Source organism: Periplaneta americana, chromosome 10, assembly GCF_040183065.1.
Source record: "Periplaneta americana isolate PAMFEO1 chromosome 10, P.americana_PAMFEO1_priV1, whole genome shotgun sequence".
NCBI classification, from domain to species: domain Eukaryota; kingdom Metazoa; phylum Arthropoda; class Insecta; order Blattodea; family Blattidae; genus Periplaneta; species Periplaneta americana.
The window spans coordinates 8,432,575-8,446,451 of NC_091126.1; the positions used below are offsets into that span (position 1 = coordinate 8,432,575).

General features: G+C 35.6%; 1 protein-coding gene across 3 annotated transcripts in view; it reads left to right on the forward strand.

Moving 5' to 3' along the window:
* Positions 1 to 13,877, forward strand: part of por (Protein-serine O-palmitoleoyltransferase por) — a 58,953-nt gene that overhangs the window by 20,380 nt on the left and 24,696 nt on the right. For all 3 annotated transcript variants that reach the window (XM_069836805.1, XM_069836803.1, XM_069836804.1), the window contains exons 5-6: positions 1,376 to 1,482; positions 9,046 to 9,263. In XM_069836805.1, coding sequence (XP_069692906.1) covers positions 1,376 to 1,482; positions 9,046 to 9,263 — 325 coding nt within the window. The remainder of the gene's footprint in view (positions 1 to 1,375; positions 1,483 to 9,045; positions 9,264 to 13,877) is intronic.

Genomic DNA, 13,877 nt, shown 5'->3' on the forward strand with positions numbered 1-13,877 from the left:
CATAACAGGGGTTAGCAGTTGCTTCTTAATAGGCTTACGAGCCCTTTGTCCAGTTTCCAAAAGCCTATGCCGCACTGTCGTGACGTGAATATTCGCCCCAGTGGTAGCCATTAACTCGCGGGTTAAGTCGACAGCAGTTAGTATAGGATTTAATTTACTTTTCCTGGCAATTAAACGATCATCTGCAGGTGAAGTCTTCCTTTTCCGGCCACAGTTTCCTTTTTTTCTGGGGTGTGATGGATCCAGTCTCCCTGTATCGTTTTATGATCGAATTAACAGTAGCCAAACCGATGTGACATTCTGCAGCAATTTGCCTCTGTGTCATAGAAGAATGCTCTGCTAATGTTATAATTTTAGACCATTTTCGTGGAGTTGTATCCATTTGTGAAGACGACAGAATGTACACAGGATTGCATTATTAAGTCTTCAACACAACTGAAATGCTTATAAGTACAAAACGACAGGCAAAATGTCACATATTATAAAAAAAATAATGACAGACCTTCAACAATAGAATTACGCGTACTACAGATGTCAATTAAAGCGGTATGAGCAGCTGTGAGGCCAACAATGACAGAAAATGTAAAAATATGTCTTGTTCGGATTAATTTGCATGCTACTGTATCTATGAACGGTCTATGTTACTTCTACAATGTTCTTTGAATGGTTGTATCATGGACTATAGTTGTGTTCCAGGACCTTAGTTATGGGAAATGACGGTATATTTAAAGAATACAATAAGTTTTACAATTAATATTTTAAGTAAATAGTAGCAATTCCTTTCTTATTTAAAATTTGTTAAGGATGATACACGAAATAGGTATTTATTTTCTAAGCAACTAAAATAATTTCCGTAATTATTCTTATTAAGAGTGGCTTGGTGTAAAGCACGATAAATTGAACCTAATAAAAGTTTAATTTGTTGTCCAGATAATTACATTTTTGTATTTAGGAGGATGGGGGGATGCTACAGACTTAGAGAAATTTTTTATATATTTAAATGTATCATAACATACTTACCCATTTTATGAAATTGGTCTGTTTATATGTCTCCAAATAAGAAGAATTGAGACCTTCCTGCTCTCTGTATAGAGTTTCATGTCTGAGTTGGACTCATACTATAGTGATAGGATAAGAGTTAACTGTGATTCTTAGTAGAGTTTAAGAGTGGCACGGATGAGAAAGGCTTAATGTTGTTTGATATAATTATGATCTTTGACATGCCATAAATCTATGACATGGGATCCCAAGCTTTGTCTTTCTTATGAAGGAAGCCATACTACGGATTTTCATCAGTCTCTGAGCCAGATTTGAACCTATGCAAGCATGGTAATTACTGAAACTGTGAAATGCAGATAAATTAACTTTGTTGCAGAATACAAGATGGCTCTGGAGAATCTTCACAAGTGTTCTTCTGGCTTTTTTGTTTCTAACTGTATCAACATGTTGGATTCACTGGCTAATACCAGATGGAGCTTGGAGGTAATATTACTGCAATGGTGTGAATTTTTTATTCCACTGATTGATGTTGAAGTTGATTTCGAGATTTTCTTCAAATGATTTTCTAATATTTTTTACTTAACTTTTAACTGTTTGATGTAGTAGATTTATTGTTTTCGACGAGAATTTTTGAAAATGCATTAAAATCTCTGTCAGCCGAAATAAAGGGGGCTGGCCCCATTTCGGATAAGCGAAATTTTCGGATGTACCCAGGAAGATTTATGGTCCAGTTTTTGAAAATGGTGTATGGTGAATCTGAACTAATTTGGAGATTCAAAATATATACTCAGATATAGATATCATCACTGACATTAAACTCAAAAGATTATAATGCCTGGACCATGTGGTCAGGATGTAGGAAGTTAGAACATCAAAAACTACTTTGACGCTAAAATAATTGGATCAAGGAAAAAGACTGGAAGACCTAAACTGCGCTAGTTTGATGATGCCCAAAATGATATAAAGGAAATTGGGGTTAAAAGCTGGGGATTGAAAGCACAGGATCGGTTTGATTGCAAGGCTGTCATTAGGAAAGTCAAGGTTATGCTGAAAGGACCATATAGTACATAGAAGAAGAAGAAAATTTTCGAATAGTAAATGTACACACTTTTTAGAGTTAAAAGGTTAGAAACTGTCTTATAACTTGTGTAGGCCTGCATGGAAGCATCACATGTATTAAAAAAAACAGTTGGTACAATATGTACACTAGAAAGTGAAGTATTGCCAAATCTAAATGTTGATTTTTCACTATTTCTTTTAGTAAAAGTACGAAATTTTCTTTTGGGTTTTTTTTCCTCATCTTATTCTGGCAGCAATGTCATGCCTGCTTATTGCAAAGGGTTGATTAAGCTGGCTCGCATAAACAATAGGACGTGTTGCCCTCACATGCATTTCTCTGACAACAAAAGTCGACAACAAACACCATTTAAAGTCTACAGAAAACCCACAACAACAACAACACACATACACAACACATCCAATCACCCAACACAACACAAACAAGCTGCATTCCGAACAATGGTACACAGACTACTCAACATACCAATGAACCAACAGGATTACAAAGAAGAGCTAAACACAATCAAATACATAGCACAAGAAAACGGATACAACCCCAACATAATACGAAAGACAAAACATAAGAATACAACACAAACACAAGAACACAAAAAATACACCACACCAACATATGAAAACAAAAAAACACACAAGATTGCAACCTCATTCAAGAAATTAAATTACATCATCTCATACAGAACAAATAATACTCTACAAAAACATTTCAACACACAAACAAACAAATACAACCACACAGGCATATACAAATTTAAATGTAACACCTGCAACAACTTCTACATAGGACAGACAGGCAGATCATTTCAAACACGTTACAAAGAACACATCACAGCCATAACAAAATTACAAAAAACATCCACATATGCAGAACACGTTACAAATGCTAACCACACCTACAAAGACATCAACACAGACATGGAAATTCTACACATCAAACCAAAAAGCCAGAAACTAAACACACTAGAACAATACGAAATATACAGACACACAAAAACACATTCAAATGAAATTCTCAACACACAACTCAATTTCAGAACACACTCTTTGACTCCACATTACACTACACAAACACACCCCCACAGGAAACAAAACAAAAGGCACCAAGGCCAGCAACAACCAGTTCTGAAGAAGGCCCATGCAAAGCCAAAACATGTTAACCAGGTACGATAGAATTTAACACGAGAAAGACATATAATACACATTCCGAAATTCAGTTAGATTACTTGCACATTTCAGTTAAACTGGTTCTCAGTTAACATAAGTTTGTTTACAATCCAATAGTAGTTAAATGCGTGTGTCATTTTTAAAAAATGTAAGATGTGCAATTGCCACATTCAGAATTGTTTATGAGCATAATAATTGAATTGGTCTAACTGTGGCTCTGTGAACTGATGTCCTCTCACTAGGATTCATCCTGTGAGGTTTGTGGTGCTTGAAATTTTGTTTAGTATTGGTACCGATACTTTGGTTTGCATTGTCAATCTCCATAATTGTTTTCATAACTACTTGCTTCACACATTTTAAACAATTCGAACATGTGAGAAGCATCATTAAATAAAGCAATTAGTAAGATTTGTATGTTTAATAGGACAGGAAGGTATACATGATTTTAACAAGAAGGAGATTCATTTTATTGGAAACAGAAGTATGTTGTAATGTGGATATGATAAAGCAGCAAAGACTGTAGCTAACAACATGTTCTTTGGGTTTGTGAAAAGTGATTTGCACTGAGGAATGCAATTATTTGCTTTTAATTAATTATAGCATTTGCTATAAATTCATGCTGGAATTTTTCTATACATCTTTTTCAATCCCTTTTCTGTTTACATAAGAATAAATTGTTACAGTATTCACAGATTTGATGTACACTTTGCAGCAAAAAGAATGGTCCGCCAACAATTTATAAGTTCAAGATACATAATACTGCACGTGCTCATCTCATCAAGGCTGCTGTTCACCAGATAACACATTATTAAACCAGTTTGAAATATGTTATAGAATGGAATGGGGGAGGGGTGTGATTTTAGGCATATCAGAGCCTCTGAAGAGAGAAATAATAAAACAATTTATTAATAAATAAAAAATCAATCTAAGCGAATATGAACAGGAAAACCTTATTATGCCGATCTGGTACTATTAGTTTATTAGTTTCAAGAGTGTAGATCATTACAGCACGGTCTACAATGAGTGAATAGTACTAGTTCAAGGTTCAAGTCTCCAACAATTTTATTTTATTTTTTTTTAGTTACAAATTTCCCCATCATATGTATCGCAAAATTAGATTATGTGGTGATGTCTCTTACATTATATGCCTTAACTCTAGTAAATAAGAAACCCTTTCTCTCAAGCAGTACTCCAGTGTGTAAATAAAATGGTCTGTCTCAACGTTACTCTTGAATATGACAGAAACGCAATAATTCCGTCAACAGATCATTGCAGCTAGAATGATTGGAGTCCTGTTTCATAATCATGTGGACTCCATGCTTTGCAGAATGAGGGCAATTGATGCAGATGGTTTGTGGACGAGATATTTATATTTATTTATATTTAATGTACTTTCAGTTTTTGTAGGACGTGGAACAAATATTATTTTTGTTTGTGGAGACCAGATCTTCCTATTAATAGCCCACAATAAAACAGGCATAACGAAATTTATTAACAAATATTAATAAACCTTTAAAATAAATCAATTAAAAATAAAAAAAATAAAAAAATAATTGTACTGTACCAGGAGATGAAATCCTAACCTTTGACATGGAAAACAGACATCTTTCCCCTACACACCTCATAAGGTGGGCTACATTGTAGATGGACGACTTTCAATAAATAAACATCACAGCAATGCCTTGAAGTGCCATTCGTTTACATGTGTGAACTGCGCGATGGAACTTTGCATTTCTAACACCCAAGAGTCGGCTATTTTTTTTTTTGCCGCAAAATGTAATAGAAAGTACTCTTTGCAAAATTTGTCAAACTCAAACTCTTAGATACATACTGTGACACTGATTAATGCAGAATCCCTTCAGAAAAACCGAATGTATCAGATTAACTCTACTTAAGAAACTGTCTACTGAATCACAACAAACCCAAAATAGACCAGTAGCAGAACTATTCAGGAGACATCTTGAAAACATGTCCGTTTTTGGATGTAGAAACCCGTAGCATGATACACTAAAGAATTAATCATCAGCCTGCATATAGTTGACCCTACTGGATATGTTACAATCTCTCCCCATTGGTTTTTTGGTCTTCCGAAATTTCTCTGTCCTCTTCATATAGATGATACAACCTGTTAGGCACTAGGATGGGGTCCATTCTCTCAACATGCTTCTACCATTGCTGCCTGTACTTGTCTATGTATTGAACAATGGACTTAATTTTTTAGTTCTTTCAGAATGTAATTTCTTATATGTTCATTACTTGAACTAGTTCTTATAAACAAAATACCTAGCGATCTTTTTTTTTAATTTTGAAGACCTTGTTCTTCCAAATTTGGTAAAGTAGCATTTTGGAAGGTCTGTAATATTCACTGTTTTATTTATAAAAGATTTCTTCAACAAGCAGAAAGGACGTGAAATGTAATGTAGTTCTTTGCCATTGGAAGGTACTATTTCAGGCTTGAAGATGAGTTACTTGACAGAGCAGTGAACCACACCATACAGCAATGTTAACATTTGGCACATTGCGATCCTTATATTGTACCTTATTTTTCACTTGTTTCTTTACAGTCCTACAAATAGTCCCCCCCCCCCACATACTTCTTATGCTTCGTTTGCTGTCTTCCATACTTAATGTTTTTTAAATATGCTAAGGAAATAATTTATGGTCTCTTTGTGCCTCTATTTTTATAAAATTGTACAATTTATCAATATTTGTTGGCTCGAAACTAAGGTTGCAGTATGCTGCAGATTACTGGGTCTGTCCCTGATTTTATAATGTAAGCAGAGCGGGTAGAAGAGAAAGTGATGCAACTTCCTCTAGTTCAGTGGTTTGTCGCCGAGTGGCGCTAGATCTGTTGTCAGACCACAGTTTCAGGATCACTATTCGAGTGAATTCAGAAGGTTTTAAAAAATAACCCATTAGATAAGAATGTATTGTAGAGTACTTTGTCGCAATATTTTACTTATTTAAAAAATGTAATATCACTACATTAACAAATTGTAAGCTATATAATACACCCCTGAACAGTAAATATAATAACTAACCGAAAATTGGAACATTGTGCCAGCTTCAACCAGAAGTACACAAAAAAGAAGTACAGCTTCGCAAAAATGAACATTTTTATGGCATTATAAAGTACGCATTGCTATGAAATTATGTTTTTTATGCACGAGAAAGAATGTAATATAATAAAGGAGACACTTTATTTTCACCAATAGTTTTTATCTACTATTTACCCGTTAGTTGCAGTTTTATCTGGTTTATACGTAATTCAGGGGTACAAGAAATATGACTGCAATCCAGACTTACAAATTAAGCTTCGATATTATATCTATGATAATGCAAGTTTTGGTGTTTTGGAATATCTAGGTTATTTTGTGTTTTGTATAATTAAAACAATTTAGTAGCACTGTATTAAGTTGTTGTCTGCTACTTATTGGAGAATATTAAATAACAACTTTTCCATGAGACCAATTTACTTTCTCATATGCTTGATCAGAAATCTCTTATGATGTGGTAACGTAATAAACAAATGTAATAAAATTGTAAATGAGATTAACCTGTAGCCCACATACAAAGCAGCATTATGCTGTATTTTTGTTACTGAAATAACTTTTTCGTTAATTACGGCAGAAGTTCTGTTATTAAAAATAAAATAATGAATAATTAAAATGTACATTCAATGAAGTAGAAGCTAGGTGCTTGGGTTCAATTAGGGGTTCACAATTAGCACCTGAATACTGCACATTTTTTAACCGACACAGAGATTGAAAAATGTTCAGATGTAGAAAGTCTATGATGTTCATCACAAGATAATCATTTTATAATCCCGAAATGTTGCTCTAGAGGATCCTGGTTAAATTTTTTCTATCAGAAAAAATCTGCTATCCCACAAGAATGAATATATTTCGTGAGTGCTCTGAATTGTTACTCTAAATAATTCAAGAGTTCTTTCTTAGGCAAACATGTTCTTTGTGTTGCCAATTACGTGTAATATATTTTCTAAAATAGTGTAATGCTAGAATCCTTTGTACAGGGCAGAGGAGGGAGTCTTTGAGTTCATTGTGTCTGCAAGGCCATTCATTCACCTTGTGAATTCTTTTGTATTTTTACTTCCCTCAAACCCATCACAGTTTATGGCTCTAAAAAAATGTATCGATTTTGAAAAACTCTCACTAAACAGCTGAAATGCTGGTCTGGTGTTCATTCACTGGAAGACATTACGAGCTATCAGCGTAGCTCTGTCAGCTAAGGCGCTTGCCTGCCAATCTGGAGTTGCGTTCGGGCACGGGTTCAATTCTCGCTTGGGCTGATTACCTGGTTGGGTTTTTTTTTTTCGAGGTTTTCCCCAACTGTAAGGCAAATGTCAGGTAATCTATGTCGAATTCTCGGCCTCATCTCGCTATCACCAATCCCATCGACGCTAAATAACCTCGTAATTACTATAGCGTCGTTAAATAACCAAGTAAAAAAAAAAAGAGAGATTACGGTTAAAGTAACTAGACAATTTTGGACATCCAGGTGTGGAGTAATGGCACATCCATGCACACAAGCGCAAGATCAGCTAAGGTGTTCTGATTTTCGGGTATCACGTCCAATTCTTTTTTTACTTGGTTTTTTAATGATGCTGTATCAACTACTGGGTTATTTAGCATCGATGGAATTGGTCATAGCCAGATGGTATTTGGTAAGTGTGCATTGTTATGAGGGAGGATTGGGTAGAGATTTTCTCTTCTTTTAATTTTTTAAGGTATCAAGGCAAGTTCGGGAAAATATGTGGTATGGCATCCAGTTTTGGTCACTAGTTCTTCTGTGGAAGTCCTACCTCTTTACCATCAGTAATAAATTTATCGGCTCTTACTATCAAAACTGCAGAAAATGGATGTTACAGATATAAGAACAAGCATACAGTTTTCTGTCTCCGTGGAATTGCTCTACATCACTTCTGAAAAATAGCCTAGTCTTTGTGTGGAAAAAAGAAATGTCTTACTTACTTACAGATTATATAACCGGATTTACACCAAGAACAAAACAGTTAGGCATATTACTACTTGCTCACACAAATGGTACAATAAAAATCACCTGAACATCACAAGAAATATCTGTTTAATTCTATACCAGAGTAAGTTCTGTCTGTTCTGTCAACAGTATTAAGAGGAAAACTGCAGTCTAAAAATGATCGCCACACCAATGTTTTGCTCAGTTACCGTGGTGACACTAGAGGGCTTAAAAGTCCCATTAGACCCTTGCCAAGTTACCACACTTTCTATTCTAAACACACTGATATAAGAACAAAATCCGGGCCAAAAAGGTGGAAGGCTGCAATTTTGAATTTTGAATCTGAAAAATTGCAATAATTTGTGTTATAGTGTCGAAATGACACTCAAGTTGATGAAAAATAATACATCTTGGGTACTGAATTGAGAATTTTTGATCGAATGATCAAATTGAAATGTTTTCTATTAGAGAACAAAAAAGGAAATTTCTAAAAATACGCATCACACAAAATTTGGGTAAATTCTTATCATACCTGTGTTTCAAAAGAAAAAAGTCGATCTTTCTCGAGTTCGCCCCTAATATCCACAGCTGCTCATATGAGAAAGTAAAAAAAAAAAAAAAAAAACTCAATTTCGAAGTAAATCGCGGTTTTCTGCTTTTTGTTCCAGCATTTCAAAGTAATCTGACATTACGGTATTTTTATAGATAAAATATTCTCTTAGTAACATGTGTTTTTGTTTCTTGTAAATTAATTTGAAAGAATTTGCATACTGTTCTAACTGTTAAAACTTTGACATATTGATTCTGCAGGTGGTGGATAGCATATCGGGATGCTCTCTCATTTCGGTCAAGCCACTACTTCGTGTCCTTCTTGTCAGAAGCCTCAGCACTCATGTCTGGATTTGGTCACCATGAAGATGAGCCTTGGAGTCTGTCTGTTGCAAGACCACAGTTTATAGAGATACCACGATCTCTTGTCCAAGTTGTTGTCTATTGGAATGTACCAATGCACAATTGGCTAAAAAATTGTGAGTGTATAGAGAAGACTCAAATCTATTTCTGTATCTTAGTAATACATATTCCCAAATAAATTAGTTTATTCCCAAAATATAAAGATCATGCATTTTTCTCTACTTTGATACCAGAAATAGAAAACTGTCCCTTAGGCTAGAGTGAAGCCACCCAGAGTTGATCAGCATTGCCAGATTTTGCATGTAAAGCACATGGTTGTCTCTGTAACAAGAATTGAAATTAACTTCAACAGTTCTTGAAAGTTAAGATCCATCTTCAAGGGGTTATGGACACCTTCCACCATTAGAAATGCATATGTCTTATAAATTGTATTCCTCCATATCCCTTAGCCACATTTACATGAAATTTTGTGTTTGTTTGAAAATTCCTCTTCAATCTAAAAAGAGAAAAAAATGTTACCTACATAAAAAGTTTTTGAAATTGTGGATTTTCTAAATTTTTATTTTGCAGTTTGTATCAAACTATCCCCTAAAAAATTACTCCTGAGGTCTTTGATATATATTTTTCTTTATTTTTCTATATACACTTTTAACACATATATCACTGATTACATTTCCAACTTATTTACTGTGTTAATATTTAGGATTTACCTTGGCTGACTAGTTTCGAAGTCTTGTTCTTCATTGTCCAGAGCCTAGTGGAGATCCCGCGCTATCTTCTGGTGGGGTGTGTTCATGATTGTATCGAAAAGGATGTGTGTTTTGAAATTGAGTTGAGTGTTCAGGATGTGATGTGGGTGTGTTTTTGTATGTTTATAAATTTCATATTGTTCTAGGGGGTGTCAAGTTTCTTGCTTTTTGGCTGGATGTGTAGGATTTTCATGTCATTGTCTATGTTGCTGTAGCTGTGATTGGAGTCTGTGATGTGTTCTGCATAGGTTGAATTGTTGTGTAGTTTGGTTATGGCTGTGCTGTACATTAGAAACAGAAAACAACAACATCCATAAATTTCTTAGCCATCACAATAACAGAAACAGACAACAAACACATGTTCAAAATATAGGCCTACAGGAAACCTACCACCATGGTAAAAAAAAACACACACACACACACACACAAGTGACAGTGAAAGTAGCAAATCCCATATTACAAGCTATAAACAACAAAAGTGACACCAAATAAGAGTGATCTAGGGAGGAAAACTTAAAACAATTTGTAAATTTGGAATAGGCTTCATGCATATACTAGGGCTGGATAAAAAGTAATGGCAACAGTTCGATATTTCTGACATGGCTTTATTCACAGGGGTACAACATTTACATACCTTCTATATAGTCGCCCCACTTATTTATTACCTTTTGCTAAATGTTTGGAAGGCGTCGTACACCATCAGCACGTCCATCTTTGTTGATGTTCCATATTGACCGCCCTATAGCACGGATAAGTTCATCTCTGGTCCCTCGCAGTAGTTCTTTCACTTTGACGAAGAGACCGTAATCGCATGGACTCATATCAGGTGAGTACGGTGGATGTTCCAGAATCTTCCATTGCCAGCAGCGCAAAAGGTCCTTGAATGAAGAATTATGGGATTCTGTACCACCAAGTGTCGTCGTTTTCTCCTGAGGGCTGGAAGAAGGTGGTGGTGCAGGAACCTGCGGTAGTAGTCTCCGCGTTTGCCGTCTGCCTTGGAGGTACAGCATGGTGCAGTATTACCCCATCAATGTCATATGCCACAATGAACATCACCTTCACAGCACTTTGTGTAGGGCGCACTTTCTTTGGACGAGGAGAACCAGGATGCTTCCTTTAATTTGATTGACGTTTCAAGTTAGGTTGGTTCGTATGAGCGAGCCCAGGTTTCGTCCATAGAGACGATCGTCTATGAAAGTCGTCATCTTTCCTTTGGTACCAGTCCAACAAGGCCTGTGTGACTGCATAGCGGTGCCATTGTTAAACCTTGGAAATTTCATGGAGTATCCAACGCACTGCAATTTTGCGGTAACCAGAATGTCTTGCAGAATGTGGAGCACATTTTGTGACATACTCTAGCTTCCGTTGCTAACTCACGTGCAGTCCAACGGCGATCAGCATCCAACAGGGAAGCAAGGAGTTGAACTGTGTTGTCCTCCACGCGGGATCGTCATGTACGGAGGTTGTCCTGAACGGCATCCCTGCCTTCCCGGAACGCTTTAACCCATCGTGCCACTATGCGATATGGCAACGCTGCAATGGCACAAGCTTCACGCAGTCCCTGAAAACATTCTTGTGCACTACGACCTCGTGTCACTTCAATTTTGGTCCAGGAACGTTGCTCTAGTTTTGTAAACATGGTCTTAGGGCGCTCGCACTATCCCTATGAAAGTCAACATTCTACACACTGCAGTAGATTGACAGAGTACTGTCGCTGTTGGCTGCACTAACTCATCTAACAGTCCTTGTTCATGTCTCCATAGCTGGCAGCTCTCGAACGCACCATCGTCACGTGACAGCAGTGTTGCCATAACTTTTTATCCAACCTATGTAGTATTACATTCGTAATGGGGCATGCAGTTATACAGCAACTCATAAAAAAAACACACACACAGACACACAAAAAAGCAGCATTCCGATCCATGATACACAGACTCGTCAACATTCATATGAATCAACAAGACTATAACAAAGAAATACATTATACACTACTATCAAATACATAGCACAGGAAAATGAATACAAACACAACATAATAGACATCATAAGAAAGACTACACTCAAACAAGAAAAGTCATACAAACACAGGAAAGAAACAAATACATCACACTAAGATACAAGAACAGATACAAGATTGCATTATCATTCAAGAAACAAAAGTACAACATTACATACAGAACACACTACAGAAACATCTTAAAACACACAGACAAGACACACAAATACAACTTAACAGGAGTTTACAAACTATCATGCAACATTTGCAACGACTTCTACATTGGGCAGCCTGGAAGATCATTTCAAACACGTTTCAAAGAACATAGCACAGTGATGATAAACATTTCTCATACTGACATTCTTATAAAATATATAAATACGAAATTGTTACAGTACTTCAAAAATAAAGGCTGGTTGACTGCAGTTTTTAACTTCCTGATTACTGAGACATTTGTTGTTTTATTTTTAAAGATCAATATGATTCTACTCTTCAAGAAAATGTCACTGACATGAGGAAAAATGCTGAAAAAATTCTGCAGCTTACAGTTAGAGCACAAATGCAGGTATATTATACTATACTTTAGTCTGTGCACATTAGAGTTATGACTTGTTTGTAACCCCATGTTCCTGTATCATAAATCGAACTTTTGCTCATAAGTAATGAAAAAGGTATTAATTTGGTTGAGGTTCTGAAAAAGATCACCCCCCATCACCCCCCCCAAACCGAAAATTCTGTGTTAAAGTATATACTTGTAGGGTAAAAAAATCAAAATATTTAAAAAGCGTTATTTTTTAATTCTAATGATGTAATTGTATAGTATGTATTCAGTTTTTGAAGTACTGTTTATTGATAGCACAGTTTATTGGTATAGCATAGTATAAGGAATTAAAAAAAAAACATACATAATTACAAACTCACATATGAATTCCGCAAGTACGAATAGTTACAAAACAAAAAAAATCATTGTGGAGTATTTAGCATAATATACAGCTATTATGTTTCGTTAGATAAAATACAATCTAAGCTGAAGTTTCTACTTTTTACAGACGTCATAAAGATCTTGAAGGCACTTCATTGCCCGTTCTGCACACTGATTTGTTCTGGAATTTCCAGTCTCGATGGTTCTTGATTTCAAAACTTTTTCACAGACTTCAATGCCTTTTCATGAACCTGCAAGCTGCTACATAGCTCCTGATAATCAGCTGCATTGTACATTTGATCAGCAAACTAATGGTCCGCCCATCTGTAAGGGATGATGTATTTTGTAGAAAGCATATGTCACAAATACATAAAGATAAGTATTGAATAGAAAAAAATGTCAGTAGACAATTGAAAAGTATGTATTTATAATCCATTTATACGAAAATACATTTATTTAAACAGAGTTATCTTGCCTAAAAATAATTGAAAATTCTTCTGGATCAAAAGTAATTTGTAAGTCCAAGTATGTAATAATAAAACAAAAATATTCTGGACTCTGAGAAAAAAATCAGTATTTCGTTGCACACCCCCGAGCTTTGATCACAGCAGCACATCTGTTTGGCATTGAATCCACAAGATTTTGCAGTCGCTCAAGTGGAAGTTGTGACCATTCTTCCAATAAGGCAGCAAAGAACTGACCCTTATTTGAGTAACTTCTACGACGAACACGTCGATCCAGTTCATCCCAGATATGTTCAACAGGATTACGATCCAGACTCTGGCTTGGCCAATCCAAAAGTTCGACTATTTTATGTGCAAAGAATTTTTTAAATGGCCGGAAGTGTGTTTTGGATCATTTCCTGTTGAAAAATCCAATTACATGGCATATTCTTTCTCCCATGTGAAACCATATTCTTTTCTAAAATGACACTATACATGAAACGATCCATATTCACTTCTATTTGGACTAGAGGACCAACTCCACTTCTAGAAAAAACATCTCCATACCATGATGCTATTACCACCATGCTTAATTGTCTGTACCCGTTATTTTTTTTTTG